Consider the following 19,587-nt stretch of genomic DNA (forward strand, 5'->3'; position numbering starts at 1 on the left):
GATAGTGCTGGGATATCTATTAGTTACCCCAGAGTGTGGGACATGTTGGAGCGGGAGGTAACTTCTTTGGCTGCTCCCAGCTGCCTTTCTTTCAGATCTTTATACAGTTGCCTGCACTGGCCCGTCTGCCTAACTTGCCCTTCTCTTCCCTGCTTGAATAATGCCCAGATTCCTTCACAAAGCCTAAACTCTTTGTAAGCAACTCCTGGTCCCTTCAGTAGTTTGTTCATTCACTCATTCATTTGTTCACCAGGTGAGCAGAACTAAGTATTAAATTCAGGTCCTTTGCACTGAGCAACATCCTCAGCCCATATTTTTATTTTGAGATATGGTTTCACTCAGAGGTGCAGCGCCTGCCTGGCAACCATAAGGCCCTGAGTTTGATTCCCGGTATCCCCATACATAAATAAATAAACTAAAACTTACATTTTACTGAGAGATCTGAATACTAAACACAAATACCGTGTAACTAAATATATAACCACAAACTGACAGTGCTATGGAGGGAAAGGGCACTACTTTGAGACTTCAAGTGGGACTGTATAGCTGCGTACATCATTGGACCCACTGATCCTATCACAAACATATCCCATGGATGAAATAGCAGTCTTTGTGCCTGCCAAGTAAGGAAACCACAAAATGGACTTGTCACTTCTCCCAGTCTTCTCATTCTTAGCCTCTTCTTTTCTTTTCTTTTGTTTTTTTTTTTTTTTTTTAATTTTATTTAAGGAGAAAAGAAAAAAAAGCAGAGAAAGGGTACAAGTTATACAGATTTGCAGAAAAAAAATGAACAGTAGGAAATCACCAGTTAATGGATTACACATTGTCATCTTAGAAATAATTGTTTAAGTCACAAAATTAAAGCTTGTAAAGTGAACATTCCATCAATGATACTGCAAACAGTTCTGTTCAATGATCCAATAAGACTCGGTGATATCATTTTCTATCTTATACACTTAAATATACATGCAGTTATATAGTATAGAGCACTTTCTTTTCCTCTCTTTTGTACAATGACTATTACACATTTTGGGTTTCATTGCTCCCATGGTTCTTATTACTTTTTTGGAAGAGAGTAAAACCAAATGTGATATAACAGAACAGAATCGGTCAAGTCAAAAGGGTGGACATAATAGATAATGTGAAAACATAATACAAGGTGATCAACAATGGTTACCATAATGCCTCCCGCTATCTCTAATAGAATTGCCTATATCATTAGTTACAATACAATTGAACAAAACAGTAAAGAATAAAACCGACAAAACCAAAACATTGGAGACATTGTAGGTCTTCAAAAATAGATAAAAGTCAACGAGAATGGGCGTTATAATGAATCTCATTATCTTCACAGCTGATGCCTAAATTTTCGAACCTGATACTATCCAGCAAAACAGAATAGGGGAACATCAGTTAAAAACCAGATGGTGAGAGTAATACAGGGCTTTAAACTGAGATAATAGAAAGTCAAAGTGGGTTACTATAATATATCCTGCTATTTTTTTCCTTTAATTAAAAGGATAAAAATAAAAAAGTAAATAATGGAGTGGAGATTGAGATAAAAGAGGGCATAACAACGAAACAGCGCAGATCAAAACATAACCATTTAAGCAGAATAGTGTTTCACCACCAGATAATACTGACCTAAAAGTAGTTACCATATTGTCTCTTTCCTTGAAATCCTTGAGTACAACTTCGTACTGTAGCATTAAGTATATCAAAACAATGTAAAACCATTTAAGAGAATGACAGCATTACAGAGTATTTAGAATCGACTAACAGAAAATGAACAATGGTTTCTGTATAATCTCCTTGTCTTTAAAAGGTTTTTGCTTATACTATCATACATAAGAAAATCCAGTAAGATACAACCTATTTGGACCGTTGGAGACAGAAGGACAAAAGCTAGATGAGACTTCAAAACAAGATGATATTAAATCAGTATTACCTATTAAGATGTCATTTTCTCCAAAATAGCTGTTCCTATCATCCAATCTTCTCTGCCTCATTTCTGTTGAGCTCTTATTCTGTCAGTAGCTGTCAGTTTGTCTTCTTCACTTTGTTCTCTGCTCCATTCGTTGTGGCCTCCATTATTTCTGGATTCTTTGTATTTTTCTTTTTTTAGAATATCCTGCAATACTCTCTGTAGAGTTGAATTGGTGGTTGCAAATTCCCCCAGTTCCTCTTTATCCTGGAAGCACCTTGTTTTTCCATCAATTTCCAGGGACAGTTGTGCAGGATATCTCAATCTTGGCTGGAGATTATTATCTTTCAAAGCTTGAATTATTTCCCCCCACGCTCTTCGTGATTTGATGGTTTGTGCAGAGAAATCTGCTGTAATTCTGATGGGTGCTCCCTTGTAAGTGGTCTGTTTCTTGTCTCTGACAGCTTTTAATATTCTGTTCTTGTATTGAATTTCTGGAATTTTTATTATTATATGCCTGGGTGTTGCTCTGTTTGGGTTGTAGGTAGCTGGGGTCCTGTGTGCCTCATACATCTGAGTATCTTTACCTTTTGCTAAATTAGGAAAATTCTCCTGGATTATTTCTGTGAGTAGCTTTTGTAGTTCATTTGTTTGTGTCCCTACTTCTTCTTTTATGTTCTTAATCCTTAAGTTATGGATCCTCTTATCATCTTCTTGTCTTTGTATTATTGCTGTTTGTTTCTTTGTTATTTTTAAGAAGTTTTTCATTTCATTCTCCCATATTACAATTCTGCCCTCCAGTTCAGATAGTCTGTCCTTAGTTTCTTTCAAGCTGTTATGCCAGTCTTCGATAGACTTCTTAGTTTCTTGGTAGTCCCTTTGAACCTGCTTCACGTATTCTATGCTTTCCCTGTTTTCTCCATCAAACAATTCTCCCCTTTTTTTCTGTTCTTCCATTCCACCATCTGTTTTTTCTTGGGTGGTGCTTAGCATTTCTCTAACTATTTTGCATACTTCTAGCTTCAGGTCGTTGATAACTTCATTCCTGAATTGGTCTATGAGGCTCTCTATATGGCGCCTTATGTGTAATGGTGCGGTGTCTGCTATTGCCTGTTTCTCAGAATTGGGGGCCGAGGAGCCTTTCTTGTTGCTGCCTCTTCCCATATTCTCTGTTCCTTATATATGCAAGCTTATATGAGAGGCCCAGCTTCTCTCCCTGTCAGCCACAGCCTGATCGAATTGCGCCGGTTAGGTGTTCCCACCCACCGCAGCGCACCAGGGAGTTACGGACCAGGCAGCCTACGTGGGGCCCGCCCCTCCCGGCCTCCGGGCCTCCGTCAGGCTCTGGGATCTGGGTTGGGCCAGCCTACGGGGTCCGCCGGCAGCGTCACGCAGGCCAGGCACTTTTCACCAATCCCGCCCGAGAGGGGAATGTGTGGCTGGAGTCGCCACCGGGCCCTGCTCCCGCAGGACTGCCCGGGCCCAGAAAGTCCGCTGGAGTCAAACTGTGGTGGAGTGTCAGTTTCTCTCACTCACCTCGCCACAAGTCAGAACATGCCTCCCTGCCCATCCTGTTTTCGACTCCGTTCGCAGACTCCCGTTCTCAGAGTTTCCGTGCGTCTCTCTCCTTGCTGAGCCGATGTAGAGGCAGCCAGCCACTGCGCGGCGGGAAACCCAAATGGCGTGGGGTCCAGCCTCAGCAGCGAGGCTTTTCTGTTCCTGTTTTAGCACCAGGACTGCATTCCAAGTTAGTTTCTCTCAGCCGAGTTCGTTCCTGAGTCAGCAGAGCATAACTCCACCTGCTTATGTCTCTTTAGTCCGCACCATTCCTGGCTTCTGAGCCTAGTTTTCAGAGAGCCTCCGGTAGTTGCTGTTATCTGTCCGCCATGTTCTCCCGGAAGTCAGCCTCTTCTTTTCCACTGCCAGTGCCAGCCATCTCTTCTCAGGCGCTCTGGTTCAGCCTGCCATTCTCCTTTCTTTCTGTGTCTCAGTCTCTGTGTCTGTGTCCCTCTTTCCCTCCCTCTGTCACCCCCTCCCCCCATCTCTTTCTTGCTCTAATCCTTGCTCCATTAGGGTTTGGAAAAGTTGGGCTTTTTGTACCTGGGCACAAATGAAACCATTAGGTTTCAGGTTACCCTCAGGTGTGGCACCATACTTCCTTGCTCTGAAGCTTTGGGAGAGGACACGGTAGTTACTGGGGTGGGGTGTGGGGATTCCTTTGACTTACTTTCAGGATTGGGGAGCCTTTCTAGAATAGTTTTCCTGTAGCTGACATTGTGTTGTATTGTACACTCAGACTTGGTTTTATAGTGAATTAGTAACATCATATAGATAGATTGTCCACTGCAGCTCAGGGTAGTGTTATGTCCCAGAAGGAGTATCATGTGCGTGTCTTTGGGAATTAATTGTTCGCAGTTCATTCTTGAATTAAGTGCCTACCGGGTTGAACAAGAGTGAGTCTTGCTGATTGACTCCTTAAATACAGTAGGTACTGTATAACTTTGTAGCTGCCTTTTCTAGAAGGGGACTCTCACCTACTCTCTTCATGGTTGCATTATTGTTGTTTTTCTCTGCTGAAATGAAAGAACTTTGCACTTTTTTCTTATACCAGCAGGTTTCAGTGCATTTCAGTTTATTTTTAACTGGCAAGTGGTGAAGGTTAAATATTTAGAATCTGAAGTACAGTCTCTAATCATCTAGGATTGCATCTAAGACTTCTTGTTCTGCTTCTTTTATAAAATGGATACAACCTTTCTTCATTTACAGCATTTTCTATGTATTTCTATATATTTTTGGTCACTCTTATACATAGGTTGTATAAAAGTTGTCCAATTTAGACCATGAGCGAGTTTAATCACTTATTAACGCCAAATAGTTGGGTACCTTTTATTTATTATTGCAAAAGTATTATCTGTTACTTCCTTAAACTTAGTGTCTGGTGGAGGAATGATAGTGTCTTTAAAATATTGTTAAATGAAATGCTGACATCTTCTGTATCAATATTAGCTGGCTAATACTGAGTGTTGGGAAAGATGATATGGTTATAAAGAATGATGTAATTAACTAATGATGTTTGCTGTGAATAGAAACTAGGGACATGGAGGCTCATGTTTGTGTGTGCTATCCATGATCTAATTCAGAGATGTATAGATTCAGCTACATATAGGGAGAATTATTGTTTATAATGTAAAAGAAAGAAAACAATTTTTAAGTAACTTCACTTACGACAATGGGCACATCCAGAGATTCAGACTGTATCTAGATTAGGATAAGCTGTCCAGTCGGTGTGAAAACATGATAAGCTTGCTTGACTGTATCCCAATCCCTTCCTCTGATACTTCGCCAGCCCAGTGTGGGAAAAAATCAGCAGGCTGACTATGCCTGGTATGGGGCTCCATTGCGGGGAGCAAAATAATGTCCACAAATCTATGAATATGCTAGTCACATAGGAAAGGGGAATTAAGGTTGCAGATGAAATTAAGGTTGCTTGAGATAAATCAGTATGTTGAAGAGATGTGTGCACTCCCATGCACATCATAGCATTGTTCATGATAAAACAAGATATGCAATTAGCTGAGTTGTCCGTAGGTGTGTGAATAAAGAAAATGTGATATGTGACACCATGGAGTATTATTCATCCATAAAAAGGAATGATATCTTGTCATTTGAAAGAACATGGATGAAATTGAAGGACATTATGCTAAGGGCATTATGTCAGGCAAGAAAGACAAACACTGCATGTTACCAGTCACATGTAGGTGCTAAAATAGTTGATTTCTTACAAGTGTAGAATAGTGGTCATTAAATGCTATGAAGAATGAAGGAAGAGGAAGCAGAAAGTTAGATAAAAGGTACAAAAATATAGTTATATAGGAGGAATAAATTTTAGTGGTCCCATCAGTAGGGTGATTACAATTTACAACAATTTATTTTCTATTGTATAGAGAGCAACAGTCCAAATGTTCCCATTTAAAGAGATGGAAATGCTAATTATCCTGATTTGATCCCTATGCACCTTTACATGTATCATATTGTCATGCTGTATCCCACAGATATATATAAAGATGATGTGCCAATTAAAAAAGTTTTTGTGGTGCTGAATGTTGGATCCAGGATCCAGGATCTTGAGCATGCTAGTCATGCTCTTCATTTTTTAAAATGTAAATTGAACCTTCTTTTTTTTGTTTTGTTCTTTGAATTGTTTTCTGCTTCAGATATTTGCCTGGGTACAGGATTTAATAATAATAGTAGTATGATAACAATACTAGTGGTCAGTAGTCATTTAGCACTTCATATGTGCTTGGTGCTATCCTATGCTCTTGGTAAACTTATTTAACACTCTTGCTAACCCTAGGAGGGACATACTATCATCATAACATTTTTTACAGGAAAAGAGAAGTTGAAAGGATTGAAACAACTTGACCTATGATAACCGGGCAAAGAGCTAATATAACAGCTATCATTTCCCTTTCTTCATGAGAATTTGACCTTTGGTTGAATTCCTAGCTCTGTTACCCTGGTAACCTGATAAGAGCCAAATGTTTCTAGGCAATATTACCTGTGATAAAAATACTGGATTGGTTACAGGGAACCAATCTGTTAGCTGGCTAATATTGGGAACATCTGTGAGGAGCTGTATATAAACTATACATACCTGAAAGGGCTTCATATCCTGGGCCCCTCTGAGACTGTGACCCTGGTACCTGGAAGCAAGGTCTCTGGAGATGCTGTGAGAGGAAGTGCTCCTGGGGCATGCCAGGGGAGCTCCTGCACCTGTCTGCTGTGGCCTCATCTTGCTGCACTTGGGCTGCTGGCCAGGTGCTGGACTGTCCTAGTTGATGAACTCTTCTCCATGCTGTGATGCTGGCCAATATCTTGTGTTCTTCTGAGTACAGTGATGCCAAGCATGGTTATCTTGTGAATCTGGACATTCCATTTGACCTTAACAGTTGGTTGGTGTTGGTCAGATGGTTATGTAGTTATAAACCAGAAAAATGGAAGAAGTGGAGAAATTAAAACTGGAGCGTGTACATTCTGATCTAATGAACAAACTTTTAATTACCTCCGTAGGTAACCTCAGGGAGGCCTGAACAGGATGGGTGTTTTAGTCATTTCCACCTGGTTAGGACAAAATACCTAATACCTACAATTTGAAGAAGGTGGTGTTTATTTTGGCTCACAGTTCAGAACTTTTGGTCCACACTCAGCATTAACACAGGAACAGCATGGAAGAAGAGTCTGGGTGGGGAAAGCTAGTCTTGTCATGTTGATCAGGAAGCAGTGAACAAGGGGCAGAGTTAGGGAAAAGATATATGCCCTTCCAGGTCACACCCCCAGGGACTGGCCTCTAACTAGGCCCAACGTCCTAGCAGCAAATGTGCCTTAGGGCCTCACCTTCCAAAAATTGTGCTCTGAGCAGAGGAGACCCTTGCGGGACACCCAGATCCAAGCCATAACACTGGATAACTCTATTAATGTCCCAGAGCACACATTTAGCTAGACCTGGTTTGTCTGCTGCTTGAATCATGCTCTTGACCAACAATTAATAGATAACCATGAAGTAAAAAGGTTTGTCACAAGGGGGTCATTTAGCGCCACCTGAGTCCTCCTTCATTCAGCTCCACAAGTGGAAGGGGCTCATCTTGATGGTGTAGGAGTACAGGAAAGAAGCTCAGCATCTCTACATTTGTGCTTATTTACTTTTGCGGTTGTCGTTTATGCTCCTTTATTTTTTTCTCCTCCCTTAAAAAGAAGTTAGTTTGAACTTTTTTTAGACTTAGAGAAAAGGTGGAAAACACTGATGTTCCTGCATACCTTTTCACCCAGGTTCCTTAATGTTAACATCTTAGTAATCATACTACACAGATCACAGTGAGAGGGCAGTTTCTAACTAAACTGCAGACTTTGTTTAGATCTCACTGATTTCCCCACTAATGTTCATTCTCTGTTCTGGGGTCCTGTCTAGATCTTACAGTGTATTCATTATTTCTCTTTAGTGTCCTCCAATTTATAAAAGTTCCTCGATCTTTACATTTCAAGGCACTTTGGAAGACTGCTGATCAATTATTTTTTGTAGAACTTCCCCCAACTTGGATGTGTCAGTATTTCCTATGATGAAACTGAGGTTATGAATTTTGGGAAGAATTCCTAGGAATGATGTTGTATCCTTTTCAGTACATCAGATCAAAGAGTCGTGCATGGTGTTGATATGATTTATTACTGATGTGCATTCTTTTGTATTTATTTTGTCTTTTTTTAAAAATTCTTTTAACTGTCCAACATACAGCACATTAAGATGGGGGTTTTGCTGCGATGGTTAGTTACTCTGGAAGCGTGCCAGGTTCAGACAGGGCTGCCATTGCTGCTACCATTTTCTTCCATATTATATTTTCTCATTGTCTTTGTAACTCTTTTAATTTTGCATCTACTCCCAGAAATGGAAAACTGTTCTCTCAGATTGAATTTTTTAGCAAAAACAGGTAGGCAAACCCATGGCCCTTTTACTCCTCTGTCAACAGATTGTGTGTGTGGTGGTTGTGCTCTGGTGTTGCCAGCCTGGGAGATTTGGTCATGGTGATTAAAGCTTCCCTGCATCTGCTGTGCCTGGAGAGGAGCTGCTGGGTCTTAGCTAGCCATGTTTTCTAAAGAGTTCAGCCCTGAGCAGGAAGAAGCCCTGACGACAGGTCTGTGGGGTTTCCCTCTCCCTTATCCTTGGTGGCATCTGACCCAACCAAGTGTGCACTCGGGAGTGGTTACCCGTGCTTTATTGTTGGGCAATGAAGTATTTAAAACAAATAAGATTTTCTAATTTTACTGAGGTCAAGATCGGGTAGCCGAGTGTGGAGTTTGGAGTCAGGGTATGGGTGGCAGATAGTATTGGTTCTTGGTTAGGAAGTGGAGGGCCCTGCTTCCAGCAAGGTGCACACCTGAGAATATGTCCTCCTTCTCAACCATCGAACTCTGTGGGGAAAATGACCCATAAATCCATAAGTAAGTGAATTAAACCAAAGATTTCAAGTAAGTGGAATTTTTGTCTTGAATTTTCAAGAATAAAGTATGAGTTCTTATCAGAAATCATTAAAAATTAACACATCTCTAGATATACTCCAGAATAATTAAAATCACCCCAGTGTCTCCACAACCTAGTTTTATAATTCCAGGCTGATGGAAATGATAACTGGCTCCTTGTTTGGAACTGCAGGCTTTGTGTTGAGGGTCCCATGGCACACTGCATTCAGTGCACTGTGTCCACTGCAGAAGAGAAGGCAGGAGGCAGTCTCTTTCGATTTGTGTGTCTTTTGGATAAGAAGGTGATGTAAACCAGGCTAGAGCGCTGCATTTCTTTATTTTGGGTATGGGCAAAACAGCTGAACTCTAGGACCAGTAGAATAACTTTCGCCATTCCTTATCTGCATCTTTTCAGTTCCCAAGACACCACTGATCTGTTTCTTACATCTCCTTCAAAGGTTTTATTTTCCATACAGAAATCTAATCTTATTCTTTTCCCCTTTGGCTACTGTGTTACTTATCTGAGAGTATTTTTTTCTGAAGATTCCTGCTCTTCAGATTCATAAGAATTGTTAAAATTATGTATCTCCTTTTCTTAAAAAGGTCTCAGATCTTTTAAAAAGTTTTAGAAATTAAATGTTGGGGTCCAGGTGCAGTCCTTGTTACCCTCTGGAATCCACTTGTCCTTCCCTCTTCAGAGGTAGCTACTGGAGTTCCACAGTTACTATTCTTCACCGTATCTATGAATTCATAAATAATTTGTAGCATTGTTTTAAAGGCTTTCAAGATCTATGTGAACAATTTCATACTGTAATCTTCTGTTTATAACTTTTTAACTTGAAGTTATGTTTTTGAACTACAACTATGGAGATGTGGCTCCAATTCGTTCTTTTGGACTGTTGCATAATATTTCATGTTTGCAGAAAATCCACCATTTATTATTTGTTGTCTCTACATCTTTTGCTTATTTGATATAATGTTACAATGTATATAGTTCAAAATAAGCTTATTCTCTCTAATGCATGTAAGTACAATTATACATTTTGAGACCTATGGCCCAAGAAAGGACCTCAGGGTTGTTAATGATCCTTTCATTTCTTTTTATGCTTTCTGCATGACTTTATTGAAGAGATGAATAGATGGAAGGTAGAATGAATGAATGAGTGAGTGAATTCTTGAAATCTTTTAATAAAATTGCCAAACCTTGGAAATTCATCTGTAAAATCATCATGCCAATTGGAATACCACATTGATCCTTAATCTCCTTTTCCTTCTAGATGTTGAAATGCTTCAGGCAAATACATCTAAGACAGTCTCTGGAGATGGTTTCTCTAGGCCTACTAAGGATTCTATGATCCGCAAGTTTTTAGAAGGTGAGTTGTCGCAGAAAAAGAAAAGCAGACATGCCTGATTCCATATGAAGGCATGAGGGGCCACATACATGCTCTGCTCCCAGTGCTATCAGCCCCGCCCTCTCCTGTTGGCCTGCTACATGCAGGCCAGAAGTTTCTACCACTAGAGCCAGTTAATTGGCTAACCCGTTGCTTCCAGTAAGTTCTCTTTAAAGTTCACATGCATATTTTTATTTGACCAAAAATTTTTAAGTGCATACAACATACTAAACACTATTATGGCTGTTGGAGTTGAGGACACAAACAGTAACATATGATCAATTTCTTAAGGATATTTTACTTTCTGATGAAGGAGGGGAAGATACATACATCATAGTCAAGGCTATGTTGCATAGTGGTAAAGAATGTGGATTCTGTTCTAAACTCAGTTCCCCCTGCAGATGTCTAGAAAAACATTAAGCAAGTTATTGAGGTGCTCTGGGCCTCAGTTTCTTCAGCTGTAAAATGAGAAAATATTGTGACAATTAAATGAGTTGTACGTTAGACCTCAGATAGGGCCAAGCACATAAGCATATAACAAAGGTCTATAATTGTTATTATTATTGAGTGTTTCATACATGGAAGTGTTAAATTACATGAGTAATTCCTTAATTCTGTCTAATCATTGACAACTGATAGTGGGTCCATTAATCAAATAGATACAGAAGACAAAGTCCGGAGAGAATGGTGTCTTAGTTACTTTTTTCTCATTGCTGAGATAAAATACTGACACCCAAAAATTAAAGGAGGAAAGATTTATTTAGCTCACAGTTTGTATAGATATCAGTCAGTAATTGGCTGGCTATAAGGCAGGGTGGCACATGGCAGAGGGGCAGCTGTTCATAGCAGCAGAAAACAACAAAAGCAGTGAGAGAGGGACAGAGACAAAACCAGACAGAAACAGAGAGAGAGTGACATGAAAGAGATCTTTCTGTTATTTATACTGTAATCAGGTTAGCCCACCCTATGGTAGATGTAGCTCTCACAACTCTTAATCCCAGCATTGGACCATGAATCAATCACAAACTCTAGATTCAACTGCCTGTGAGAAGCCTATACCCCACGATCACATGAAGCTTTAGGGGGACATCTAGACACAAATCATAACATTTGCCCCTGACCTTCACCAAAGACTCATGTATATTTCTTTACAGGGAAAGCTAAATTTAATCCATCTTTAAGAATTGCCTAAATCCTAATAGATTCAGCAGGACTGAAAAGTCCAAGGCCCAAGACTCCTCTGAGATTTAAAATAAACTCTCTTATAAGGGATATAACTGCATGCATGTTTGAGTGTGTAGGATGGAAAAGCATATTACTGAGCTTTTATTGGATCATTGAACAGAACTGTCTGCAATCTCACTGTATGAATGTCCACTTTATATGCTTTAAATTTATAATTTGGACAACTGTTTCTAAGATGACAATGTGTAACCTATTAACTAGTGATTTCTTACTGTATATTTTTTTCTTGAAATTCTGTATTATTTGTACCCTGTTACTGCTTTCTTTTTTATTTCCTTTCTTTTTTCTCTTTAAATAAAAAACAAAACAAAACAAAAAACTCTCAGCTGTGAGCCCTGTACAAATTAAAAGAAGGTTACAGTTCCAACATTCATTAGTATAAGACAAACATTTCCATTCCAAAAATTACGAACGGGAATACAACCAGGGGAATAGGACCAAAGCAAATCTAAAACCCAGCAGGGCAAACATTAAGTCCTGTAGTTGTATGTGTGACATCTGAAGCAATCTGTGGCAAGATGTAAACTCCAAAGAGCTATGATGGATTTGCCCCTATTATGGTTTGTGTCTGGATGTCCCCCCGCCCCCAGAGCATCATGCAGTCATGGGGGGCAGCCTTCTAGAATTTGTGATTAGATCATGCTCCAATGCCAGGTTTATGGGTGTGAGTACTACACCCACCCTAGAGTAGGTAGCCTACATACAATATAAAGGAAAGAGTCTTTACTCCATGCTCCTCCCTTTTTGCTCTTGTTGCTTTGTTGTTTTCTGCTGCCATGAACTGCTGCCCATGTGTCACATCACCCGGCCTTGGAGCAAGCTGATTATGCACTGAAGCTTCCACAAACTGTGAGCTAAATAAACCTTTCTTCCTTTAACTTTGAATGTCAGGTATTTTGTCCCAGCAATGAGAGAGAAGTAACCAATAGCTTCAGCATGGCTGAAAAGTCCAAGTCCAAGCACCTATGGATCTTCTGGTGGTTGTAGCTCTCATGGCTTCTCACTTAGGCTCACTCTGCTCCCTCTTTGCAGTTTTCATCAGGTGATCCATGTTCCTGGCTTCTCCAGACTCCTAGGGTCACCAGTGTACCTTTGGTTTCACACTATGCCATGTACCTAAAACCAGTGCCACAGGGATGATGCCACGGTCTGCTATGAGCTAGAGTAGAAGCCAGGCTTCCCTCCCCTTACTCACAGGGGTCAAGTGCCTGGATCAGTGAGTACTGTGAATCCAATTCTAAGGAGCAAATTCTCTGTGCTGCCACCATTTTGGAACATGGTATGCCTATGGCCTTTCTGGAGTATGGTATTCTGAGGGTTTCTTCTCAAAACAGTCTTTTACTTTTGCAGTTTTGAGGCTGCAAAGAGTAGAGTCCTGCTGCTTCTTGTCATATTCTCAGGCCATCTTTTCTGTTCTTCTGTTTCATCTCAGCAATCAAGGTCTCTGCTTTATCTTTGCAGTCCACAACTTTACTGTCTGGCCAAACTCACAAGATTTTAAATCATTCTGATGGGCTCCTTGCTCTTGATTTTCAACATAAATCTGGCTGAAAGTCCCCCAAAATAGCCATGGCACTGTCTCAACATTGGACTGCCATGAAATTCCTTCTGCAAGATTAGTTAGTTTGCCGTCCTTAATATCAGTCTCAAGCAAGTCTCTGGGAAAAAGGAAAATATAGCAAATTTTCTGCCAATTCATAACACACATTATCTGGAGTCCAACAACCAATGCAGTCCTTCCCAGCAGAAACCTCCTGAGCCTAGTCTTTCCCAGCAGGCTTTCTATCAGCCCTTTGAGTTCTGACCAGTATCTCCTATACAGAACAGCCTCAAGTGTTCCTACTCTACTTTTTCAGCCAGCACTGCTGAACTTTTCCAATCTTTTCTCACAAGCCATTCCCAAAGGCTCTTGAACCACATGGTCAGGTACAGTCACAGTAATGACCCCACTTGTCTGGTACCAAATAGCAACACCCAAAGTTAAAGAAAGAAGAGTTTATTTAGCTAAGTTTGTATAAGTTTCAATCCATAATCAGCTAGCTTCAAGGTAGGGTGGCACATGGAAGAGTGGCAACTGTTCATGTTGGCAGAAGTCAGCAGAAGCATCGAGAGAGAGAAAATGAGAGAGAGATGAGAGACAGAGAGAGACAGTTGGAGAGAGAGAGAGAGAGAGAGAGAGAGAGAGAGAGACCTCTTTCTGTTTCTTATATTGTATGTAGGGTACCCACCCAAGGGCAGTGTAGCAGTCATGCCCTTAGTCTCAATATTGAACTGTCAATCAATCATGAACTGTAGATTCAGCTGCATACCAAAGGCCCACACCCTCATGATCATTTGAGGCTTTGACATCCAGACACAAACCATAACAGATGGGGCTCTCAAAAACAAGTGGTTTTGGTAGTAAAGAGGATGAAAAAAATCTCTAAAGCAGTGACAGACAAACCACAGCCTGCCCAGCCATGTGTTTTTGAAAATAAAGTTTTATCAGAACATACTATGCTCATTCATTTAGAGTTATCTGTGGGTGTTTACATGCTACCAGGGCAGAGTTGAGGGCTTTCAACACACAACATGACCTGAAATATTTCCCATTTTTACCTCTAAAATAGACTTGCTGACCTCTGCTTTAAAGCTAAGTGTTCCCTGAGAGAGGCATCCTGAGCAGCTACAGCACCTGGCCCCAAGAAGGCAAGAACAACCCTGAACATGGAATTTGTTCCGCCAACATTGTGATTTGGGCTCAGGCCTGCCTTGCTGTCTTTAGCAATGTTGCAGGCCTAGTTTATTGCTTTATGCATGACACTACGTAATCCTTACTGCGACCTTGTAAGGTGGTACTGTCATCTTCATTTTGTGTGGGAGGAGTCACAGGCATGGTGAGGTGATGTGCCCAAGGTTGTGCAGATATAAGCAGAGTCTAGGACACAGGTTTCAGAGCTTTGCTCAGAGTTCCTGCTGTGATGCTTGGGTACACTGCTACCCTCTGAAAGGAAGTAAAACTGTCCCTTTTTTCTGAAAGGGTACCATGTGGCTACATGGTAAGAAAACTAGGTTAGGAATTAGATGAGATTGTCATGGTCTCATTTGGTCCTCAGTTGAAGAATAATTTTCCAGTCATTAAGCTGCTAGTGTGTACCAAACACTGATGCCCAGGCATCAGTAACACTCAGTTATGCCCATAGAGAAGACAGACACACACTCCAAGTGAGCTTTCATTCAGTAGGAAAAGTACAGGGTGGTATAAAGGAAAAGGCACCAAGTGTGATGGGATGGTTTGGGATTGAGTGTGGTGGTGAGCTGTCTGGTGGGCTCAAGAGGGTTTTTACACAACAGATTCTGACCCTGTGCTTGTCACTTACCTTAATCTTGGGTCGGATGTTGTGTCCTGTAAGACTCTGATAATGAAGTGGGGGAAGGTGTCACCTTAGGAATGCAACATACAGTAGGTATTTGATACATGCTAACTGCCAGAGTGGTAATTTCCAGACTGTTTCCTTCAGCAGTGATCCTCAAACTTGAGTACGTATCAGGCCACATGGAGGACTTGTTAAAACATAATCTCTGGTCTCACCTGCAGAATGCCTGATTCAGGGGGTCTATCGGGATGGGACTCAAGATTCATCTTCTTGACTTCCGTAAGTGGTTCAGGGGCTCAGTTTGAAAACCTCAGGTCTGGAGCAGCACTTTATTTTATTTCTTTAACAGTAGAAGCTTCTTTTGATTTCATCTCTGCCTATACTGTTGTTTACTATCATAAAATAATACATGCAAATAATAAAAATTCAGTATTTTAAAAATAAGCAGTGAAAGGTTATCTCCTAAATGCTCTAGAAAATTTCTGTATATATTAATATGTACATAACATACATATGCCTACTTTTTCTTTTATTCACAAGTAATATCTCAGCACAAATATTAATTTTTAAATAGCCACCTAGCCTTCCATTACGTATATTAGCTAGAATATTTAAAGAGTTTCCTATTGTTTAGGTCATCTAGCTTTTTTGCTTGTATAAATCTTGCCTCAATGAGTATCTTTGTTGCGTGTAATCTTTTCACATATTTTAGCCCACATGTACTATAAATTATTGGAAACAGAATTATAGGATATAGGGAAGTGTGCATGTGTAATTTTGACAAAATCAGAACACTCTCTTTGATGTTTTACCAAGCTAACATTCCCACTGGAGCTGTACTGTAGCTGGTCCCACTGTAGCTGGTCTAAAACACTGTTTCAAGTAAAATCTTACATAGAGGCTTAGTCTACAACACAGATAAAACCGAAACTGTTCCTAGTCTCTCTGCTAAGCTTTTAATAACTACTTGATGAGATTCTGGGAAGCATCTCTTGGGATTCTGCATCTCTGGTGAGTTTGTTTAAAAACTACAGATACAATATTTGTAAAAGGTAGGAAAGTGTAGAGATGATGCTGGACAGGAGCCAGCCTGAGGGCTTGTCCCTGTGCTCCATTCCTGTGGCCTTCAGCCAGTTAGCTCCAGAGAGCTGTCAGGAGTTTTTGATAGGGATTAACTTTGTGCATTGACTGGCATAGACAGCACTTGAAACATATCAATAGTGTTTTTTGTTTAATGGTTAATTATTTTAAATAACATAATATCATTAAGATGGGAGTAGCTGAGAAACAGCTGAGAATTCATTCTGTCAGGGAACCCAGTAGCCCCAGAACCGAGTTCCTTTGAAGTTCTCAGGGAACCTGGCAGCTGGGTGGGACTGGAGAGTCTTTCTGAAAATTTACTTCGCCAGTAGGAGCCAAGGGAATTGTTGGGGTGATGGTTGGTAGCTGCTGATGGAATGAGAGTAGGGCATGGGACCCCTGGTGCCCAGCTCTCCTGTGAAAGTGGCACTTCTTGATGAAGCTTCTAACAAATTCCCCATGGATAGACAGATGTTGCTAAGGGAAGTAGATGCTATTTATGTGAAATTCCACACAAGGATCTCAGTTTCTGAAGCCATTACACTTCTTCTGCTGTGGAAGAAAAGGCTTCCTCTTAGCCTGATAATGTAGCAACCCTTAACACTGCCTGAAGGCCCCCAAAGATCTGTCCAGCCTGATTAGGAAGGAGGATGAAGACACAAACTGCTGAGGAGACACAAACCTGTTGTGTCAATCTCTGTTTGACATGCAGAACACATTTCACCCAGAACTTACTTCTCCACTCATACTAAGAACTATGCTGAGTACATGTCATACCAGAACGGAGTTTCTAGGCCCTAGAATAACATTGGCTGTAGAACAACATGGCAGGGGGATCAGGGCCTGCCCTCCTGCAGCTGACAGTCAAGGGAGGGAGAGAGACGAGAAACATCCAACACACTGATATATGTGTAAGTGACACTGTGGCAGGGTCGTGGAGCAAAAGTATTAGGCGTGGTGAGGATAAATAACTGGAAAGACCCACTTTAGACAGGTGGTCAGTGAGGCCTCCATCGGAGGTGACTGCTCCACTGAAGCGTGGAGGGAGCTGGGTTGTCCTGGCACAGTGCTGAGAGGAGAAGGTTTCAAGCAGAGGAACAACATTCCTGAGGCAGGCAAGCGTTTCTCAGGATGAAGAACTTAAGTAAAACTAGGTACTTGGCAAAGTCAGCAGGCACATGGCAGCTCTCTCAGCTCTCTTGTTTTGATTAACACTGGAAAAGCCTCCCCAGAGTTACCTCAAGTCCTGGTACAACATGTTCAAAAATGACCAGATAAATGGAAAAATATTTTGAGGGCAGAACCTCAGGGCTAGAGTCCTCTAATGAGTAGAGACGAGCCTAACCAATCCTCTGGATCCCTGATCCTGGAAAACCAAGAGCAGGCTCCCTGCAGCTCCAAAAGATGCAACAAAAGCAAGAATTACCAGTAAATCGCTGGGTTGGAAATTCTGTAGGAAGAAAGCCAAACTGCACTCATTGCTGAATCTTAAATGGACATTTAATAAATCTTTGCTGATTGAATGGTTCTCAGAAGAAGAAACAGAACTTTGTAGAGAAAACTTGAGGTCTGCAGGGCCTTGGTGGGCAGAGTGGGAAGGAAACTTTTTATTTTCAATCTACATGGTCAGTGGGGAACAGAGATTTCTAAAGAAGCAGCAAATCATGGCGATTAGGAGTATAAGCTGGAGTTAGCTTTCCTGGGTACCAATCTTAGTCCAAGTGGCTTTGGGCAAGTTATTTAAATCCTTAAATCCTCTTCATCTGCAAAGTGAGCTTGAAGAGTGTAGATATCCACAGCATTGTTATAAAACCAGAGAAGAGACTAATTTCAGGTGATACACCCAGAACAATTCTTGGCACAGAGGGAGTCCTCAGAAATCGTTTCTGATAGCTGTTTTGAGGAGGATGAAGTATATGCTGGAGCGCTCACTTTGGCTGCACACATACTAAAACAAAAGAATTTGCTGGAACTATTAGGTCATTTTACACTGCTCTCCTAATACCAAGGGATGATTCCAAGTGTCTTAGTTACTTTCTTGTTGCTGAAACATAGTACCTAACAAAACACCCACACTCTAAGGAGGAAAGATTTATTTTGGCTCTCAGTTTGGAGGTTTCAGTCCATAGTCAGCTGGCTCCACGGCAGAGCAGGACAGAGGAGAAGTATTCATGGCATGACAAGCAGGAAGCAGAGAGAGATGAAGGGAGGAGGGAAATATAACTTTTCAGGCAGTGCCCCCAGTGACCCACCTACTTTGACCAGGATTCACCTTTTGGCATCATATTTAGCTATAAACTTATCAGTGAACTAATCCACCAATGAGTATCACCCCGTGATTTGATCATCTCCCCCAAACCCTACATATGAGGACACAAAGCTTTGGGGAGCATCTAGATATAAATCACAGTAACAAGTGTCCTTAGACTTTGGTGGCTGTGCTTTCTTCCCCTAGTTCTAATGGGATGAGCAATAGAATCCTAGAGTGAAATTGAAGTATGAGAGCCTAGTTCTCACTTTTGTGGCTGTACAATGATGGTGGTAAATGAAGGAGGTTTTTGTTTTGTCCCAGTTGCCTTTGGCGTTCTGAACAGATAGTGCAGGGGATGATGTGAAGGAAGTTATACCTGGGGTCATAACTGTCCTCCTAAGGAAATGTCACTGTGCTCTCATGACTGACATCATCCAAATTGTTTGGCCACTGCTCTCAATCATCTTTCTTTGTGTGTCTAGGTAACAGCACAGGAATGGCCACTTTGCAGAGAGAGCAACAATGTCTTGGCGAGGAAGATGTTTATCACACGTTGGAAGATGATGAGACCTTTTGCATGGACCTGGCCAGCAGGCCTCCTGTCCCTGTACCCAGGCCAGAGACCAGTCCTTCTGGTGCTCATCAGCTGCCTGACAATGAACTGTACATTTCCAAAGGCAAGTATGTCAGGGAATACTATCTCCAGGATTCTTCAAAGCTTCTTAGCATCAATTTCTTAGATCTCTTGGCTTTTGAACCATGACCCAAAGACTCCTTTCCTGAATGTTTTCCAGCCAGCCCCACAAGACAGAGTCATAGCTCAGGCAAATTCTGGAGTGAAACTGGGGCAATGAACAGATTCCATTCCTGGTAGCATTCATGCACAGTTCGAAAGATGAGTCCACAAGAACTTCAGTACATTTTTGTCTCCCCATACCCTTCTTACTGCTATTATTAATAATCTTAATAGCTGACATTTATTGAAATATACTGAGTACTCTATCCGGAACATGCCATTGAATCTTTACTATAACCTTTTAGATTAGAAGTATCATTCACATTTTATAGAAAGGGATGTGAAAGCTTACAAAGGTTACTCAGTCACTATGCAGCTCAGCTAGGCTTTTAGCCAGCATACTGGGCTGCTTGTGACCTATGTTAATAAAAATTGGTAAGAACTGGGTTTTGGCTTCTTCATAATTGTCCCTGGGAAATCAGTTAGATGGCATTGTCAGTTAGATGGTACTACTAAAAGTAGAAAAATTCACAGATCTGTGCTCTGGGCCTATATTCTGTTTTTAATATGAGCTTGGAAGATCATATATCAGCGCA

General features: G+C 41.0%; 1 protein-coding gene across 2 annotated transcripts in view; it reads left to right on the forward strand.

The window, feature by feature from the left end:
- Positions 1-19,587, forward strand: part of Pik3ap1 (phosphoinositide-3-kinase adaptor protein 1) — a 115,496-nt gene that overhangs the window by 69,820 nt on the left and 26,089 nt on the right. For both annotated transcript variants that reach the window (XM_003479559.5, XM_023561473.2), the window contains 2 exons: positions 10,210-10,305; positions 18,738-18,932. In XM_003479559.5, coding sequence (XP_003479607.2) covers positions 10,210-10,305; positions 18,738-18,932 — 291 coding nt within the window. The remainder of the gene's footprint in view (positions 1-10,209; positions 10,306-18,737; positions 18,933-19,587) is intronic.

This window comes from Cavia porcellus, unplaced genomic scaffold (assembly GCF_034190915.1).
Source record: "Cavia porcellus strain 051 isolate PalLab524CR breed Dunkin Hartley unplaced genomic scaffold, mCavPor4.1 scaffold_2, whole genome shotgun sequence".
Taxonomy (NCBI): Eukaryota; Metazoa; Chordata; class Mammalia; order Rodentia; family Caviidae; genus Cavia; species Cavia porcellus.